Genomic DNA, 21,881 nt, shown 5'->3' with positions numbered 1-21,881 from the left:
AGTTTGCTATTATTACAACTATTACTAATTTGTTCTATTCATGGTCAGATTTAATTTCCTAGTATTAATAAAAATCATCAAATAATATTGAAAAGTAACAAATAATAAGTTAGGGTAAAAGAGTGTCTACTTCTCCAGTTCACAAATTGAAAGACATGTAATAGGTACTATGGGTGGCTTCCATAGCTCACCAGTTATCAAGGTCATAAAGATCATTGTTATACATAAATATGGGGCAAACAAAACAAAATAGTGAACTACAAATAGCTGGCCACATTATTATTTATCCATTCACTCACAACCTACTATGCTCGAAGGTAGACTGACAGAGCAAGGAAGCAAGGATGAACAGAAATAGCCCGACATAAAGCTCTTAAATGTGCTCCACAGCAATGGCACCAAAGTAAAAAAAAAAAAAAAAAGTCCTAATTCTTATATTTCATTCTCAAAATGCCTAAAGCGAATAACTAACATTCTCATAGGTTACTATGGTAAAAACATAAGGTACTTTAGGGTTCTCTAGGATAATTTCTTCTAACGCTATAAAACCAAAACAATGACAGTTTAACTTTTAATTACAAAATAATAAGCACATGATGAAAAATCCAAACTTTTATATCAAAAGATATAAAATAAAAAATTCTCTTCTACCATCCTTTAAAACCCCCAGTCCCCTTCTCCAAATAACTGCCATTATATATCTTACATATCTTTCCATATAATTATATCTCTGTGCTTTTAAGCATATGCACATACAAACACACATAATATATTTAGAGATATACATCCTTAAAAATTCATACCACATTTATGAACACTCCATTGGAATTGTATCACATATCCTTTTCTGCAGTTTGCCCTCACTCCCACTTAAACATTTATCTTAACAAATTTTCTCTATCAGCATGTAAGACTTTCAGATTGATATACATAAATTGGTATCAGAAAATAGGTTGTCAAGTCATAATTTATTAGAAATCCCTGTTAGAAAATGTTGAATTGAAATGAGAATGACTGAAATGTTTACCATTAAAATTTCTGTGGCAGTTGGGTAGCTAAATTTAATTCTAATACAATTTGTTTCGCAAAGAAACAAAAATGTATATCTTACTATAATTCAACTTTTAAAACTGTAATCTTTTTTCCCCAAATATTGACAATGTTCTGCTGTAGTCTATAGATCTACGTTACTCTATGTCCATCAAGAACCCAAAATACAAAGTGTATCAAGAAGCCACACTAGAAGACAATGAAACAGCAGGAACTCAATAGAATATTACTATGTAAAAAGCCTTTATGTCAAAGAAAGATAAAAAATCAATTTTTCATGATCATAATTATAACATGATCTTACCATACAGACTTTTAATGCAAGCAGTGCTAGTCTCAACAGACTTGAGAGCTTCCCACTCCAACTGCCCTGTTGGGATGCCACTTGTAGACTCTTTCTGTAACACATCTCTGCAGCACTCATCATTCCTTGGGACTGATACACATGTGCCAGCCACTAAGAAACAAAAAGGGGAGAAGGAGGCAAAGGACTTTAGTTTACTATGCAGTCTGTTATCCCCACTTCCAACAAATACAATAAACTTTGATGGAGCAAAAATTTTTTATTTAGTTATGGGTAAGTTCTGTGCCCAAAAAACAATTACAGGTCAAAAAAGAGTTGTCATATCACCAATTCTTTTAGCAACAGTTGACTATTAGCAAATCGACTCCAGTAATATGTAAAAATAATAATATATAATGATCAAGTAGGGCTTATTCTAAGAATGCAAAGTTGGCTTAATATTTGAAAATCAATATAATTCACCATATTAATAGAACAAAGAAAAAGATTATTTTCATAGATGCCATAAAAAAAGACAATAAAATTCAAGACTCATTATTTTTTAAGAAAAACCTCTCTTAGCATATTCAGAGTAAAATCTTCTTAATCTGATAAAGATATTGATAAAAACCTATAGCAAACATGATACTTAGTAACAAAATAGTCAATGCTTTCCACCTGAGGTAAGAATAAGGCAAGAATGTTTACTTATCACCACTTTTAACTTTGTATTAAAGGTTCCAGACAGTACAATAAAGCAAAACAAACAAATCAACAAAAAACCTTAATATGTAAAAATTGGGAAGAAAAAGGTAAAAGTGGCATAACTCTCTAGGTACAAAATTCAAAACCATTCAAAGAATAAGTGAATTTAGCAAGGTGCTGAAAAGTCAACATATAAAAAATCAACGGAATTTTTAAATGTTTGGAGATAATTTAAACACACACACACACACACACACACACACACACACACACACACACAGAGAATGGAATAACAACAAAAATATCAAATACCTAGAAATAAATTTAACACTAAAGTATAAAAGACCTCTAGGTTGAAAACTGCAAAACACTGCTGAGAAAAATTTAAAACTAATTAAATAGAAGAATATGCTACATTTGTGGACAGAAAATATTCAGTACAGTATTACTTTGTCAATTGTCCCCAATTTAAACTGTAGATTCCAAACAATCTCAATTGAGATCCCAGCAGAGCTTTTTTGGGTAAGAATTAACAATTTACAGTAGTTTATTTAACTGTGGTTTCAGTTACCTGTGGTACAATACGATAAAATACTCTGCGAGAAAGAAGGAGACCACATTCACTTAACTTTTATTATAGTACATTGTTATAACTGTTTTATTATTGTTGTTGTTGATCTCTTACTGTGCCTAATTTATAAATTAAACTATCATAGGTATGTACGTATGTATAGGAAAAAAACATTTGTGTGTGTGTGTGTGTGTGTGTGTGTGTGTGTGTGTGTGTGTGTGTGTTTCATTACTATTTGTGGTTTCAGGCATCTACTAGGGGTGTTGGGACATCCTCCCTGCAGATAAGGTGGGACTACTGTATTTGGAAATGCAAAAGACCTAAGACAAACTTGAAGGAAAACAAAAAGTTGGAAGTTTTAATATTACCCACATATCAAGACTAACTATAAAGCTATACTCAAGAATAAAAAACAAACAAAAGAAAAAACAAATAGACCAATGGAAAATAATAAGGAGGCCTGAACAACCCATACATACACAGCTGATTTATGATAAAAGCATTGCCATAATTCCATAGGGACCAAATGGTCTTTTCCAAGATTGGTACTGTGTTAATTATGGGTAAAAATAAACCTTAGCTTCTGCAATATTCACAAAGATTAACTCGGGATAAATTATGGATCTAAACATGAAAAGTAAAACAATAAAATTTCTAAAATAAAACATCGAAAAAAACTTCATGAACCTAGAGTATGCAAAAAGTTCTTAAATAGAATATCCCAATAAAGCATTAACCATAATCAGACTTCATTAGCATTAAAAACTATTCATCAAAAAATAACATTAATAAAGGCAGCCATAGATCTAAGAAAATATTTGTAAAATAAATATCCAAAAATGTGCTTGGATTCAGGAAATACAATAAATTCCAATAATTCAATAAGTAAAAAAGGAATAGCCCATTAAGAATTATGCAAAGCACTTTACACAGAGGATATCCAAAGGCTCAATAAGCATATAAAAAGTTGTTTGACGTCATTAGATATCAGGTAAACACAAGTTAAAACTACCACAAGATATTATTACCTACATAGTCACCAAAATGGGGGAAAAACACAACAATCTAGTAATATTAGCACTTGGAATGCTCATGCACTGCTGGTGCAAGTGTAAACTAGTATAACCATTTTAGATAACTCTTTGGCAGGATCTATTAAAGTAACCATACATACATACTATGTCCCACCAAAAAGCATGTCGTCCAAGGATGGTCACAGCAGCATTAGTCATACTAGCCAAAACTTGGAAACGCCCAAACATTCATCAATAGTAAAATGAATAAATATTATAGTATGTTCATAAAATGAAATGAAAAAACTATGGCTACATGAAACCACCAAATGATTCTCGCAGATACCCTGTTGAGTGAAAGCAACCAGATACAAAAGAGTAAACCACTGATATGAAGTTCAAAAACAGGAAAAACTATATAGAAGTCAGAATAGAGGTGATCCTTGTTTTGGGGTTGGGGGGAGTAGAGTAAGAAAATCAACTGACAGAGGCCTGGGGGAGGGAGTTGGGTTGCTGGAACTGTTCTGTATCTTGATATGGGAGGTGTTAAACAGGCGTATTTAACGAGTAGTACTTTTAAGATTTTTACACTTCATACCTTGTGAATTATATAACACATACACGCACGCGTGCGCAATCTCTTAAGACTTTACTTACTGATATTTGGCTGTGTCCCACCCAAATCTCATCTTGAATTCCCATGTGTTATAGGAGGGACCCAGTAGAAGGTAACTGAATCATGGGGGTAGGTCTTTCCTGAGCTGTTTTTGTGATAGCAAATAAATCTCACAAGATCTGATGCTTTTAAAAATGGGGGTTTCCCTGCACAAGCTCTCTTCTCTTGTCTGCTTCCATGTGAGGCATGGCTTCCACCTTCCACCATAATTATGAAGACTCCCCAGCCACATAGAATAGTAAGTCCATTAAAAATCTTTTTTCTGTAAATTGCCCAGTCTCAGGTATGTCTCTATCAGCAGTGTGAAAATGGACTAATACACTTAAGATATAATTTATCTTCAATTTTTCCTTTTTAGTTTGACAATGTATTTTTCCCTTTCATAACAAATATGAAATCATCAACATGAATTAAGTATCTAAGGTTAACTAGATATTCTAAGGTCAACTAGATGTTGACCTTAAATCCTACATCCCATATGGAAAACTTACTCGAAGAAAGAGGAAAAGAGAATTACAGTAAAAGGGAGGCTTAGTTTTCATAATCCAGTAATTTTATGCCAGATAATTTTTAAAAAATTATCTAAAGCAGGGATATCAAGAAGCTGATATAATAAAAGATCAGAATATAAAACCAATTATAGTAAGACAAACTTCTATATCAAAAAGCCCCTTTGATACTCTCTCTGGGGCACACATGTTTATTTATAATATTTATAAATGTTATATTTATATTTAAATATAACAAATTAAATATATAATAAATATAACAAATTATAAAAAATAATTATATGCTTCCTTGTATTTTAATATCAATAAGAACAAAGCTCACAGTGATCATTGTGCATTTGTTACTATGGATAACCAGAGCCACCTGAAAGAGCAGATGATCTGTTAATTAAAGCATTAATCCTGAAAATAATTTCTAAAAGCACTAAATACAGTTTATTTGTAAAGTAGTTAGGGAGAAACTATACATATCCCCTCTAAAGGCAGAGTTAAACACCATTACGGTACCCTTATTATAAAATGCCCAGAACATATCAACCCATATAAAAGACAGTCTTTTCATCGCTGTTTTAAAGTGAGAAAATTTATAAAGCTTTAAATCATCATTGTAGTAGATCCTAAATTAGTACTGAACTTTCGTAGTTCCTTTAACCCTAATGCCTTTTACCTGTTGAAACTGAGAGAGAACATGGTAAGAGTGACAGCAAACCAAATAAAGATGGAGCATAGCCCTGACATTAACTAATATTATGAAGTGTTTTAATTGAGGAATCAAATAAGAAAGGAGAAAACTTACCTGCCAAGCTGGAACAGAGGTTGAGTTGGACATGACTATTTTTTGTAGTTCTTCAAGTACAGCATCTGGGAGTGGCTTTTGTGACTCCAGGAGTGGTTTACACTGAACTTGTCTCAAAAGTAAGATAACGGCTGGCTGATCAGGGTTACTTTTTAAAAACTAGAAATTAAATTCCAAATAGGAATACATCAAATAGGTTCTTAAATGTTAAAAGTAAAAGGCATATTCTCCAAGTTGGGAAAATAAAATTCTGAATGTTTATACCTTTTCTTATTAAAGAATAAACAACAGCAAAAACTAAATAAACAAAACAATGAACAACTTGTAAATATCAAACTTTACATTTAAATAACCTTTAAAATCAGTAATGCTATTATTATTGTAATGTACAATGTATTTCCCTTTGACTTAGTTTACTCTTAAGTGATATCCTAAAAAATTTAGGTTCTGAATGTAAGTAGATAGCTGAAGTAAGAAAATATAAAATTAAGTGGGAAGGCTATCACTATTCTATACTGGAATAAACTATACTGTGTAAGAAGAAAAGAGGCATGAATTTTTTCTTTCTTAACTTATTAACAAAGATATATGTCTTTCTTCAAGACACAGTGTTTTCAAGTACTGCAAGTAAGAAAAATGACCTATTTTCCCATTTCCTTAAGCTACTATTTATTTCTTAAAATACTTACCTACATACATACATAAATGTATTATATATACTTATATCCTGTGTGTGTGTATATATATGTATATATGAAGAATTTCTGTATACAAGTCCTCCCACTATTGTTTCAAATATTTGTTTCTGTTTTTTTTTTTTTTTTTTATTTTGAGACGGAGTTTCACTCATGTTACCCAGGCTGGAGTGCAATGGTGCGATCTCGGCTCTCTGCAACCTCCGCCTCCTGGGTTCAGGCAATTCTCCTGCCTCAGCCTCCTGAGTAGCTGGGATTACAGGCACGCACCACCATGCCCAGCTAATTTTTTTGTATTTTTGGTAGAGACAGGGTTTCACCATGTTGACCAGGATGGTCTCGATCTCTTGACCTCGTGATCCACCCGCCTCGGCCTCCCAAAGTGCTGGGATTACAGGCTTGAGCCACCGCGCCCGGCCAAAATATTTGTTTCTTTATTGCTTGTCTCTCAATAGCCTACTTTTCTACTTTTTACTCACTAGATCACAGTCTTAAATGTATTTCTAAAATTTATTTTATTGCTTTCTTCTAAGTAAGAGATTGGAACAACAAACTGACAAGGAAAGGTTCATAAGGCATCACTTATTCTATTGGAGATCACAGAGCAACAGACAATTTATGCTTTGTAAACACTTCCTGTATTTACTAAGCACAAATTGTCCTGTCAATTTATGCTTAGTAAACATTTATGGTGTTTACTAAGTATAAATTGTCCTGAACTTACCTCAGATGGAATTCCTTAAATAAAAGAAAAAATGTATTACTCTGCTTTTCATAAAATTTGAGGACCAAAGAAATCTCCAAAAGTCTATTCTTCCTTCTCTATAAAATGTATACTGATCTTTCCAAAAACATTACACATATGAAACATGATGTTTTCAGGAAAAGTCATGTTCAAAACTCTCTTTAACCATTACATTATTTCTAAGTGCACTTTGGAAACTAATTCATTCATTCAGTAAATATTTATTGGGCCCCTACCATGTTCTAGGCAAGGTACTACACAGTTATTCACAAAGCCTGAAGCATAGAGCCCTATAATCCTGACATGTAAAAACAGACTACCGAGTAGGTTCCAGTCACCCACTTGACAATCTCCACAGTCATTCTATGTGATCCAGAACTTTGGAAAACTGAAGAGATATTGGAAAATATAGCATTAAGAAGGAAGCAATCAGAAATCAAAGGAAAATACTGTCTCTCTAATGGTATCCAAAAACTAATAAAAATTTGTTTTTAAAGACCTATAATAAAAGCTTGAATCCTAGAGTCAGACAAATGTGAGTTTAAATCACAACTCTATCCATTCCTAATTGTGAGCTCCTAAGCACATTACTTATCCTCTTTAAACCCCTAGTTTTTCTCAACTGTAAAAATGAGGATAATGATAAATACCTATATCATAAGATTGCTGTGAAGTTCAAATACAAAATGCTAAATGCAGTGACTGGTTTGTGGCAAGTACAGTAATCAGTAAATTTTAGTTGTTATCATCATAATTGTCATCACCACTACTACATGCTACTACATGTTCTTTAAATAACATGCTTTCCCTTTTTTTTTTTTTTTGAGATAGGGTCTTGCTCTGTTTCCCAGGCTGGAGGGTAGTGGCGCGATCATGGCTCACCACAACCTCAAATTCCTGGGCTCAAGCAATTCTCCTGCCTCAGCCTCTCAAGTAGCAGGAACTACAGGCATACATCACCAGGCCCAGCCAATTTTATAATTTTTTGTAAAGACAACCTCTCACTTTGTTGCCCAGGCTGGTCTCAAACTCCTGGCTTCAAGTGATCCTCCCATCTCAATCTCCCAAAGTTCTGGGAATACAGGAGTGACCCACCACGTCTGGCCTCACACATTCCATTTTTGAATTTATTTTCCAAGTGAGATAAGGATTCATGAATTCCAATGCACACACCATAATAATACCTTTGTGCAGACAGTTTCAGCTTCAGATATTCTTCCTGTGTCTATTAGACTAGTGACAGCTTGTGAGAGAGACCACTTTTCAAGAGACTGGTTGTAATTTTCAAAGAATTTTTTGTCTTTAACTGTAAACAAAAAAATGCCAACGTTACTTTCTTCTGCAATTTATAATGTGTCCTCAGAGGAGTAACTGGTTCCTAAAAAATTGCCATTAGACTTATCATCCACCCACAATTTTTAAAAGTTAATGTGCTACATGTACCATAGACTATCCTGACAAGACTTAGGTATCTGAGAAGTTTCATGGCAGGACATTTGTGGCTAAATAACTCAAAGCCTCATATAACTGTGACTTCTAAAGAAACAATAAAATAATTTGTTGAAAACATGTAAAGATTAACTGTGATATAATGAATGTAAAATCAGCTGCACATTTTCAAACTGTACAATTTGATGAGATTTGACATACATAAAAGTGAACCAACATCACAATCCAGATAATGAACATATTCAACATTATCAAAATTTTTCTCTTGCCCCTTTGTAATCACTTTTGTCCCCAACCTACTCCATCCTCCCTTCCTTGGCCTCTGTCCCTAGTCAGTTCCTAATGTGTTTTCTGTCACATAGACCAATTTGCATTTCCACAAATTTCATCTAAGTGGAATCATGTAGTATAAACTCTTTGGCATCTTTCACGGGCGTTAATATGGCAAACTACATTCATTTTCAAATGTTACATCAACTTTGTATTCCTGGCATAAATCATAATTGATCATGATGTATTATTACCATTTTTATGTATTGTTGGATTTGAATTGCTAAAGTTTTGTTATGAATTTCTCCATCTACGTACACAAGCAATTTTATTATTTGCCTGGTTTTAGTATTGGGGTAATGCTGGCCTCACAGAAGATGTCAGAGGTATTACTATCTTAGATTTTCCGAAAGAATTTGAGTAGAATTGGTATTATTTTTCCTTAAATACTTGGTAAAATTAATTAGTAAGTGTTGCCTTCAAGATAGCTGATTAGATGCATTTGGTACTTGCCTTGTCCATGGAAAGGAACCAAACAGCAAGTAGATAATCGTACTTCAAATATAGTATCTAAGAAAGCACACTGGAACTCAACAGAAAAGTGATAGGAAACACCAAAAGCAAGGAAGGAGAGCGCAGTGGTGTAGTATGCTCAGCTGGGATCAGCTAGGAGCCTAGAAAGGCTCCTGAAATGCAGGGAAAGGATAAGTAAGAGTCCCCTAACAGTCTACATTCCTGCCATAGACTCCGATAATTCTAGTCACAAGACAGCCCTGTGACCCTTGCAGGCCCTAAAACTAACATAGGGAAGCACACAATAATGGTACTGGCCCAAAGTGGGAGCTCACACTGAGTCCCACAAAGCCCTGAGTCCTAAGCAGCTAGAGTGTGGCACTATTTTGACAGCCCAGCCCTCTACCAGGCTAGGTCTTGCCACACAGCCCAAGAGCACCTGTATCTCCACAGCCCTGAAGCTCCACTGCTATTCCCTGCCCACAGCCACTGCTGCTGGTAGATAATCAGCAGCAGTGACTGTGGGCAGGGAATAGCAGTGGAGCTGAGGGAATATATTGGGGCTGAGGTGAGAGCCACTGTCAGCCACCATGAGCTGCCAGTAAGGAGTAGCCATGCATATTCAAGTACCCTGAGAACAAATTCCACTGCCCTGCAGCTACCACTGCACTGGAATACAGCAGAGCTGAGGCATGACTGAAGCCTGCAACCCCCACCCCCAGGTGCCTATGGCTGCTCACACTGAAAGCAACTCCACTCTACCTAGTTGCAGGGTCACAATGCAGCAGCTGCTGCTCCCAACAAAGCATTTGCTGGCAGCCCAGCATCATTCTGCTCCTGCCTATCACAGCCAAGGCCTGCATGCACCCCCCAGGGAGCCTAAGGACAGGTCTACCTGGCCTGGCTCCACTCCCCAGAGTACCCAAGCATGCCCTCCTGGGGCCTGGGGATTGCCCAGCTCAGACCACCACCATTAGCATTTGAGCACTCCTCTGGGATCTGAGGTTGGGCCCTTCCAATGTGCTGGCAACACTGCAGCTGGCACTCACCCACATGTACCACATATGGGCCTGGGAACTGGTGCACTCAGTCCATTGCAGCCACCACGAATGCCAGTGTGGACGGCTTGGGTCCCAGAGGGCTGTCCCACTGCTACTGCCATCAACCAACCACGCCTGCTGCCCAGGGATTCAAGAACACACCCACCCACCCAGCCTAACTGTGATGGTGAATACTGAGTGTCAACTTGATTGGATTGAGGGACACCAAGTATTAATCCTGGGTGTGTCTGTGTGGTGTTGCCAAAAGAGATTAATATGTGAGTCAGTGGCCTGGGGAAGGCAGATCCACCCTTAATCTGGTGGGCACAATATAATCAGCTTCCAGATAATATAAAGCAGGCAGAAAAACATGAAAATGAGAGACAGGCCTAGCCTCCCAGCCTACAGCTTTCTCCCATGCTGTATGCTTCCTGCCCTCAAACATTGGACTCGAAGTTCTTCAGTTTTGGGACTGGGACTGGCTCTCCTTGCTCCTCAGCTTGTAGAGAGCCTATTGTGGGACCTTGTGATCATGTAAGTTAATACTTAATAAACTCCCTTTTATATATATTAGTTCTTTTCCTGTATTAGTTCTGTCCCTCTAAGAGAACCCTGACTAACACACCAATGCTGCCATTCCCGGCACCTGAGCAATCCATCTATAAAGGCGCAAGAATGGGCCTGCCTAAACCCATTAACACCAGTGTCACTGTACACTGTTTTGGCATCCAAAGGCAGGCTAGCTTAGCCCACTGCTGCCACCACTGGGGCCCAAAGACTGGCCTACCTGGCATCCTAGGCCCCACCAAAACTTCACCAAGCCTACACTAACAAATATATCCTAACACACCAAAGAAATCACAAATATCACTGATGCTGTCTAGAACCAAAGAAATCAGAAACTACACTCAGAATCAAAGCCAAAGTGACCTACTCAAACAACACCATGGATACATCTTCAGGAAAAATTGCTCCCCTACCAAAAAAACCATAAAAATTGGAAGTGACTGTTAGATTAGATGTGCATATATCAATGTAAGACAAAGGAAACAAGAAAAAGCAATGAAATATGATACCTCCAAAGGAACAGAATAATTCTATAGCAACAGATCTGAATCAAAAAGTAGTTTATGAAATCCTGGGGTAAAATTCAAAATACTGATAATAAAGCAGCTCAGTAAGATACAAGAAGGGAATACTAAAAACCAGTACAAAGAAATTGGAAAAAGTAATTTAGGATACTAATGAAAAATTTAACAAAGAGATAGTTGTCATAAGAAATAACCAAACAAATTCTAGAACTGAGGAATTCACTGAATGAATAAATACGTTCGAAAACTTCAACAATAGGCTAGATCAAGCAGAAGAGCCTCAGAACTTGAAGACAGGTCTTTAAATTACCTAGTAAGACAAAAATACAAAAGAATAAGCAAAGCCCACATGACATATGGGACACCATAAAGCACCCACATATTTAAATTTTCAGTATCCTAGAAGGCAAAAAGAAAACATAATTATTTCGTTTAGAAAAACTATTTAACAAAATAATAGATGACAATATCCCAATTCTAGCAAGAGATTTAGACATCCAAAAACATGAGGAAGCTTAGAGATCCACAATTATATACAGTTCCAAAAGATGTTCTCCATGTTACACTATAGTTAACTTGTCAAAAGTCAAAGACAAAAAGAGAATACTAAAAATAGCCAGAGAAAAGCACACTACTTATAAATGAACACCCATCCGACTAACAGCAGATTTGTCAGCAGAAACCTTACAAGCCAGTAGAGAATAAGATAATATATCCAAACTGCTGAAAACAAAAAAAACTTTCGGTCAAGGACACTATACCCAGTCAAGTTATCCTTTATAAATGAGGGAAAAATAAAATTTTCCCAGACAAGTAAAAGCTGAATATCACTACTAGACCAGTCCTACAAGAAATGCTTAATGGAATCTGAACTTGAAAGAGAAGAGAAAACATTTACCATCAAGAAAACACATAAAAGTAAAAACTCACTGGTAAACCAATTATACAAATGAGGAAGAGAAAGGAAACAAATGGTACCAATACAGAAAACCACCAAAATACAGTAACATACAATAAAGAGAGAAAGAAATAAAGGATATACAAAAAATCAATTAATTAAACAACACAAATAAGGCATCACGTATCAATGGTAACCTTGAATGCAAATGAATTAAACTTTCCATTGAAAATATAGAGGTGGCCTGAATGGTTAAAAAAAAAAAAATTACCTAACCTATGCTGCCTATAAGAAACTAATCTCACCTATATAGGCTGGATGTGGTGGCTCACACCTGTAATCCCAATATTTGGGAGGCCAAAACAAGAGGATTGCTTGAGCTTAGGAGTTTGAGACCAGCCTGGGCAACATAGCAGCACCTCATCTCTTTAAAAAAAAAAAAAAAAAAAAAGTGTATCTTTGACTTGGGAGGCTGAGGTGGTAGTGTTACTTGAGCCCAGGAGTTTGAGGCCAGTCTGGGCAACATAGCAAGAATCCATCTCTTAAAAAAAAAGAAAAAATTAAAATAATGATAGCAACAACATATTTGATTATATGTACTTATATGTGTATGGATGTTTATGTGTAAGCAAAAGAGAAATGACATAAAGGACAATAATTAGGCTTGTTTTGTTATAAGGGTTTGCACCATCCATTAAGTAGTGTTAGTTCAAAATGGAGTTGGATTAATTGTAAACATATATTGCAACCAGTAAAAAAGGGCAACCTGTAAAAAAAAGTAGAAAAGGAAATATAACTGACATGCTAACAAAGAAGAGAAAATAGCATCATATGAAAGGTATAATTAAAACTATAAAACACAGAAAAATAGTTGGACAAAAATAGAAACAAAGAACAGGAGCAACAAATAAAAAATGGTAAAATATGTGATAGATACTAACCCAGTTATATCAACAATCACTTCATACACCTATAGTCTAAACATACCAATGAAAGTCAGAGATTGCCAATGTGAATAAAAACTAAAAATAGGTACATTGTTCTTTCTTTTAATCTGAAAAACATGGCTTAACAATAACTATGTTATAGGTATTTCTGATTTACTACTTAATAAATTCATTTTATTAAAATATTTCAATCTTATAAAAGACTCTGTGATCTAATACCATTAAACAAAAGCCTACTTAATTTGCCCTGGTGGTCAAAAATACAGGCAGTAATGATGCTTAACATTTACTAAAAAATGATTAATAACCTAAAATTAATTCAGTGAAAAGCTAATGTCCCAAGACAAAAGTAGGCTAATCTACTTATTAATGTAAGTAGGTTAATCTATGTCACTTTTCAATGAAGAAATTTATAGACTTACAAAACAATGTTAAGTAAATCTGATTAGATTAACAGCTTACTCTGACCAAGATTCCCAGGAGGAATCACAGGACAATTTCAATGTTGGTTTCAGCAAAGGACTCTTTCCAGGTCACCTCTATCCTAAAATGCTGGTAGTCTCAAAGTAAGTAAATGCTACAAAAAAGAGATTTCAGCTAACAGAACCTATTGGGCTTTTAAACTATCTAGAAGAGAAAAAAATATATATGCTTATCAAACATATATACAAATATTATACTATGTATGGATTTTTAATGAATATATTTTTTATAACAATATATGCTGAAGCTGTTTGAGTTCCTGATTTAACCATTCAAGAAATCTGAATTAAATCATGTATACAGATGCTTTTTAAAACTTACTTGCAGCAGTAACAGCAGATAACAGTGCCAAGTATAAATCCATCCTCTTTGGCTGAGTGTTGTTCACTAGGGCCAGTTTATCATCAGCATGACAGGCTGCCATTAGCCCAGCCCAGACAGCAGGGTCACCTGAAAACAGGAAATACACAGTGGTAAGTCTTGTTAAAATCAATATGTGGCTGAAAAACTATCAAAAATGAGAGTAAGAGTTTACAAGTTTAAAAAAATTGTATCTAAAAAACAATTTCACTTTCTCAAAGGAAAATTAAATTGCACTTGTTTTCAGAGACACATTGCTACATTCATCTTTAGAGATTTTCCAATTTTTCCAAACGTATCAGAGAATGAGAAACATCCTATTAAGTTCTTCTTTCATGGCTGGTTATTAGCTCAGCTGCCTAGAGTGCCGTATTACTGTGGAAAGGGCAATTAGATTCACTTTCACTGGACACCAAGGACAAGTCTCACTCATCTTCATCACTTAGTAATCGTTGTTTTAAAGACTCTGTCCTAGGACAAGGAAGATAACGCAATTTTCCAGTTCTTAAGAAAAGTTTAAGCCAAAGGAAAGGCTTATGATTTTAACTATATTCTAACAGGCAAGTATGAAAGTCATTTCATCATTCCAAGTGAAGCATTTATATGATTACATATCCTTCATTCATTTGATCTTTCCTTCTTTCCTTCAACCTTGACAGCAGCTACAGGGGAGGGAGAAGGAGGAAAGTCCAATAATAGTGAGTTGGAAGGAAACTTTTTATGCATAGAGAAGATAATGCATAAAGACTTCTCTTTTTAAGAAAGTTAGTTGTGAAAAAAAAAATGTGAAGGAGATTTGGCATTTACAAGTTTTTTTTCTTTTCATTTGTTTGGTCATTTATTTTTATAAATCTTATTTTGCCATTCACTTCAACATGTTAATATTTTAGTCCTGTTAGGCTTAAAAAACAAATGAATGCTTTTAAATTCTCACAAGCAGGTACTAGTTAACAATATAGTTACGTGATCATACTTTTCAGCTTCAGCTTTCTATTTTTTCTTATCTGATCATCCCACCCAATATATGTTTTCTATCAGATGTCTGAAATATATATCTACTTCAGTTATAGGTGCCCAGTATTACCGCTAAAAGTAAAAAATCAACAAAATTACAAGAATCATTAAAATCTTATGCAGATCAAATACTTTTACAAAAAATTAAATACATACCTCCATATTATGAAACAATTTCTGCTCCAAATAATGACTATTTTATTTTAAGTAGCACAGACATAATCAAATTCCAAAATAAACAAATGGGGACCATTTTCTAGAACGTATGATGAACTATATAGAGAAAGGCACATGACAGCCTTAGATCTGGGTTTCAGGTCTAGCAATGCCACTAATTAATGTGTGGTAGTTCTTCCTTTAGGATTCATTTTCCTATAAAACAAGACAACTAAACCAGATAATAGCTGAGGTGCCATAGGGTCTTAAATTCTATGATTCCAACAGAAGTGGAGTCAATCTCTGAATATTAAATTAATCCTAAGATTAAGGGGATAGACTTGTTAGGGATCTTACAGTATTATATAGTTTGGATTTCTGGTGGGAGAATGGACAATAGTTGGCAGCAAGTTCTTCTATCACAACACAAAATAGTTACTGTTTCTATGAACTCTTCCATAGATTATCATCAACCCAAATTCCCTATAACATAAAATGACTCTAAGATAATATATAAATAACAAATGTAAAAATTTTAAAATACAGTTTGCCAAAAATACCTCTTAGTATCACAGAAGCACTAATCTAGCAGAAATTGGGTTTTTTTTTTCCATTCAATTCTAAATTCTTGGAATTATCTTGATATTCCTGACAAGACTCCTTGGAATAGCATCTATGAAAACTGTACTTTGTTCATCTAAAGATCTACAAGGACTAGGGGTACAGCCACTACACATAACTACAATTAGATTCATTTTCATTGGACTCTAAGGACAAGTCTCAAACAGGCACTCATCTTTACCACTCAGTCACTGTTTTAAGCGTCTCTGCTTCCTTGAGTATGTATTTATCTAGATAATCTGGGAACATCAGAGATCATTAGAGAGGACCTTATCTGGGCAGTCTCACCTTTCTAAAGTTTATGTCCTTATACAATCAAAAGCTAACAGATCTTTTATCATTCTGGATCCACAATAAGAATTCTTGAGAGTAAGTCTATCTAATATTTACTTGAGAACTCCAAAAATAAAAAACTTACCAACATATACACATACAACATAGACAAATCAAAATGTTTAGTCTCTTTTTGTTCTACGTCAAAATGAAAGAAAAGATAAACAGAATATTGATTTTTTAAATTAGTTTAGAAAATAATCCCTGAAATGTTAGATATTTTGCACCTTAATGAGGTTCTTTACAATTTGTTGTGAAGATAATATTGAACTTGTTCTTTGTATAATTTCTTTCCCAACAGTGCTTAGCCAAAAGCAACAGCATTCTGATCTAACACATTTGAAGAGTTGAAAGGGAATACATTTAATGGTTTCTTTAGTATTAAAAATAATACTATATTGTGTAAAAATATACTTTATAACCCTATACTGCTAGACATTTCAGTCTTCTCTGGCATTTTCCAATAGCGGTAATGGAAGCATGCTTAAGTGACATTCCTCAGTACCTTTGTGATCAACAGCCTACATATGACACAATTAGCTTAGGTGAGGCCATAACTGGCATTTCTAACAGTTACCACAGAAGATACATCACCATCCTTCAAGAAGCTAACCACACATAAAACTATCAAAATATGTTTGTTAAATAATTTAGTAGCTATAGGCAAAACTCTCTAAGCCATATTGATGCAAAATGGAAATTGTTTAAAATTGTTTCTTGAAAATATGTGTATAGTTCAGACTTTCAGTACAGGTAATAAAGTATCATTAAGAAGACATTCCTTTAGGCCTCTTCCGATAATTGATACTCTCTTATCAGTAGCCAAAAGCAGATAATCAAATAATATGCAAAATCTTGAAATATTTTCTTAAAATTCCCTTTTGTCTTATTTCAGGGAAATATAAACTTTGCTCCTATAAACCACAAATGAATGCAGGATTAATAGAATCTAAATTAGTGAATATAAATGTACTGAATTATCACATGCACCTTGAAACTATGTGAATCTATGATGCATCAATTTTTAAATGTCATTTCTGATAGTATTATATATTGTATTAAACACTTACATAGTGCATAACACTTTAATCACCCAAATTCCTGTTGTAGAAGATCTAAATTATGTACATTTTTGTCTGGTACAAAAAATGCCAATAAAATATATATTGTGTGAAAGATTTTGCCTCCATTTAAAAAAGTATGTATTTAGAAAAAAAAATTGGAATTAATGAAATAGATATTATATGCACCTGGAGAAAGGAGAGCTGCCTTCTGAATGGTCTTTAGTGCAATATTTTTTTCATCTTCTGCTGAACTGCTTCCCATAGCCAACTGATTTACTGTAGTGTACAGTAACGCCTTCTACATAAGAGAAAAGAAGTATGTTAGCCAATTTTCCTAATAGCTCCCTCTCTTTCAAACTGACTAAAAAGACTCTATTTGATATGATATGATCCCTAAGGCTATAAAAATTATTACTCCTTCATCAATATTATTTAATAAATTCAACATTTCCTTTGTACTATGGCAAACTAACCTTTCCGTGATTTGAGTCCAGAATATGAGCCACATTTCCTGCTGCAACACCTCCCTAGAACAGAAAATAGTGATGATTTATACACATGCAAAAACTTTCATGAAAAAGTGAAAATTAAGATTGATAAGATCTTGCCTGGAAAGGCTCAGTTTTACCACATTTATAACTCTTAAACTTCTTATAAGTATCAACTTACTATTACTGTTTGAAAAGACTAATATTCTTGTGAAAGGAAATCTTTTCTACTGTGACCAACTCTACTTTCAGAATATTCATTTGAAGGTTCAAAAGTTACGTAATTTTACCAACGAAATGTATACATTTTCTAACAATATAAAAGATTAAAAAGACTGGAAGAGAGCAATCAAAAAGATAAACTAACATGGTTTACTACCTGAAAATACACAGTATTTTTAAAACTTCCATACTCTAGTAAAACAAAGTTCAAGGCACCATGAAGCTCATCATTGCTTCAATAATCAACTCAATACTAAAAATAAGAAAAATACATGTAGCATCACTGAGTTTTCATTAGGTCAATTTGAAATCTATAACTTTAAATAATTGCAGCTACTTCATACGGTTGTTGAGATTATAAAAATGCTGATAGCTGACACATAATAAAGCACTTCATTCAGGTAATTTTGGAGTCTAATAACAATGATCTTTCAGGTTCTTTGAGTCTACTCACTCACTAACAATAACTAAAAATGTGAAATAAAACCCTGCTGCCCAAACTGCGGCTTGTGCATCTGCGGCATCCACACTCTCTAAGAGGTTGTTAGATGTGCAGAATATTGGGTCCCACCTCAGGCCTAGAAAATTAGAATCTGCATTTTCACAAGGTCACCAGGTGACTTCAATTGCACAGTAAAGTTTAAAAAGCACTGAGATAAAACATTTTAAAAACATATTCTTAAACACACTGAATAACTGACAAGATATTAAGGACTTGCCAAGCCATAACTGAAAGGGAAAACTGAAATTCAGAGACAAGTGAGCAGGGAAGCTGCTTCTGCCATTTGCAAATGGCAACAATTTTTTTTTCTTTTTTTAAGATGGAATCTTGTTCTGTCACCCAGGCTGGAGTGCAATGGCATGAGCTCGGCTAACTGCAACCTCCACCTTCTGGGTTAAAGCAATTCTCCTACCTCAACCTCCTGAGTAGCTGGGACTACAGGGATGTGATACCATGCCTAGCTAATTTTTATATTTTTAGTAGAGACAGGGTTTCATCATGTTAGCCAGGACGGTCATGAACTCCTGACCCGATGTGATCCGCCTGCCTCGGCCTACTAAAGTGCTGGGATTATACGCGTGAGCCACTGCACCCAGCTCAAATGCTAACAAATTTTAATTTTAACCCTGAAGGATGTATAGGCTAGTAGGACAAAAATTAAAGCCCAGGTTCACACAAGGAGGGGAGTATAGAGGAAACCCACATCAGAATAAGCTGAAACCCCAAAAGACCACACCCTAAGGTTTATGGTGAATCAGAATTAAGCCAAGTTTCAAGAACTAGCAACCCAGACATAAAGTAGCCTGGCTGGTGTAATCCCAGCACTTTGGGAGGCCGAGGCGGGTGGATCACGAGGTCAAGAGATCGAGACCATCCTGGTCAACATGGTGAAACCCCGTCTCTACTAAAACTACAAAAAATTAGCTGGGCATGGTGGCGCGTGCCTGTAATCCCAGCTACTCAGGAGGCTGAGGCAGGAGAATTGCCTGAACCCAGGAGGCGGAGGTTGCGGTGAGCTGAGATCGCGCCATTGCACTCTAGCCTGGGTAACAAGAGCGAAACTCCATCTCAAAAAAAAAAAAAAGTAGCCTGGTTGGTCCAAAACTCCTAAGTTCTAAACTTTGTTTAACATAGTCCCAGATTGATGGACCTCCCAAACACCCAGCAGAAGCAAGTACAAATTATTTCTATAGAAAGGTACCTTAATTCTAGGCCTCAAATTATTCCTACAAATAATTTTCAAGTACACACAACTGGGTAAACAAAGAAACAAAGCCACCAAGAATGAAAATCAGTAAAAATAATGAACAAGACTCAGACCGTCTCACAGATTTCAGATATTGGAATTATTAGTGTGATAAGTGTTCAAAACATTAGCTATTACTATTATGTTTACCAACTAGTGAAGCGAACTATGGAGAGGATATATTAACCACAGAAGTTAATAGAATACAAACTCCTGAAAATATCTGGCTGTTACAAACTAAAATAGAGTATATAATGCTTCATAGAATGTCACTGACTTCATGTTTATAATTACATTTTTGCATACAGCAGTGTTCTAGTTCTTACTGCCTTATCTTTAAGAAGATTTTAAATAAAATTATCTTTTGGGATTCAAAAACACATAGCTAGTGCTTACTATACGGCAATGTTACATTACTTTATCCCACATCATTAACATAATCTGTATGTGTTCAAAAAGATCTTCCTACTTCTTTGTAGCTCCCACAACATCTAGAACAGTGCAACTGTACATGGAAAAAACTCGGTATAATATTTGTTGAATGACTACTGGAGAATTTAGATAATAACAGAACTCTCTTCATTGTGTAAATTATCTTTCAGAAAAATAATGCCATAGTTTAAAATGATCGTATTTACCACATCACAAGTCGGTTTATCTTTTTGCTAGAATTGGAAACAAACATTTCTTTACCTTTGCATTTCGTTGAGCATACTGTGCAACAACTCGAGACAACAGAGACCAAAGAGCGGGGTCACCAGGGTTACTAAAGAGATCGGCAAAAGCAGCAGGCTTAGGGACAAGTTACTTTAACTACAAAATGTACAAACAACCAACAATTTATTAAGTTTAAAACCTTTTAGACATCTAACACAAGTTCATATTAATTGTGCATGTTTGGTTGAAAACATACTTTATATCACCCATATACATCAAGTCTTTATGAAAATAAGAAGAAAAAAATCAACAATGAATGATTATAATCTCTTTGTGTTTGAACACAGTGTATTAAATTTCCTTAAAGAAAAGGTAAGGAAATTTATCCTAAAAATTATAGGATAAACAATATTGCATGGCAGCAAGATGACTAGTAATGAAAATGACATAAGGACTAAGCTATTAATAACAATTAAAAAAAAACAGCAAAGATTAATAAAAATGAACTGTGAAAGGAAAAGAAACTACAGACATGACACTTTACTGCTGAAAATAAAATAGAATAATTAACCACTGCTGCTAATGACAGCTTTCTTTTTTCAAATTTTGAAGAAATTAATGAATGTTTAAATGGCTGAAAATTACTAAAGCCATCAATCTAGACAGTACCAGACAACAGACTAAGAATATTACAAACTTGGGAATTAAGAGCTTTAATAGCAAAACAAAGTTTGAGCCTTAAATTGACTAAGGGCCAAACTTAGCAATTGAATTTTAAAAAATGCTTATAGTAAAATAATATATACAGTCAGTTACCTGGTCCTGTGTAAAATTTCATAAAGCCAGGTTTGGTTTTCAAATGTATATGCTTACCTTATTTTATAGTCTTAATAAAGTCCAAATGTCAAATGCAACCATATCAAATATAATTAGGTTCCAAGTTCACAAATACAGAATTTACCTGTGAACAGCTTTAGATGCTTGTCTTTGCACTGCCACACTGCGGCCTTGGAGCGCATAGATGGCTGATGTAAGAAGGCATCTCTGATAATTACTGTCTTTGTGTTTGATGTGCTTCAATAACTCATTAAGTGCTGCTTTTGACAGTGTAGCATCCTGCATTGTCAACCCTAGAGCACAAAGGGTTTGAAGGCTTTCTGTGGTTGGTTCCTTTAAGATAGAGCTGTAAATATATTTTAAAATTACCTATTAGTTATGATTAGAGTAGTCTTTATCTGTAACTATTTAAACATTATTTAGTATAAAAGGCAATTTACATTAAGATTCACTAAACTAAACTCAACTTTAATATAAAAGCAAATTTCTTAGTGTTTAGAGATAGCAAATTCCCTGATTGTCTGAAGCAGTTAAAAGCACCAGTGACTCTTTCACAGAGCAACAGAAGCCAAACTTATTTTCTGGTCATTATATCTAAGCTATATGGTTTGGATCTGTGTCCCCGCCCAAATCTCATGTTGAATTGT

General features: G+C 34.7%; 1 protein-coding gene across 2 annotated transcripts in view; it reads right to left on the bottom strand.

The window, feature by feature from the left end:
- TTC37 (tetratricopeptide repeat domain 37) overlaps positions 1 to 21,881 on the bottom strand; it is a 95,641-nt gene that overhangs the window by 9,848 nt on the left and 63,912 nt on the right. For both annotated transcript variants that reach the window (XM_032276168.1, XM_032276176.1), the window contains exons 32-39: positions 21,359 to 21,580; positions 20,434 to 20,506; positions 17,756 to 17,809; positions 17,469 to 17,580; positions 14,056 to 14,184; positions 8,228 to 8,349; positions 5,604 to 5,762; positions 1,355 to 1,507 (exon numbers count right to left, since the gene is read on the bottom strand). In XM_032276168.1, coding sequence (XP_032132059.1) covers positions 1,355 to 1,507; positions 5,604 to 5,762; positions 8,228 to 8,349; positions 14,056 to 14,184; positions 17,469 to 17,580; positions 17,756 to 17,809; positions 20,434 to 20,506; positions 21,359 to 21,580 — 1,024 coding nt within the window. The remainder of the gene's footprint in view (positions 1 to 1,354; positions 1,508 to 5,603; positions 5,763 to 8,227; positions 8,350 to 14,055; positions 14,185 to 17,468; positions 17,581 to 17,755; positions 17,810 to 20,433; positions 20,507 to 21,358; positions 21,581 to 21,881) is intronic.

This window comes from Sapajus apella, unplaced genomic scaffold (assembly GCF_009761245.1).
Source record: "Sapajus apella isolate SASKATOON/1434 unplaced genomic scaffold, GSC_monkey_1.0 scaffold1, whole genome shotgun sequence".
NCBI classification, from domain to species: Eukaryota; Metazoa; Chordata; class Mammalia; order Primates; family Cebidae; genus Sapajus; species Sapajus apella.
Note: the sequence above shows the minus strand (reverse complement) of the source record. Positions and strands in the feature narration are given on the sequence as shown.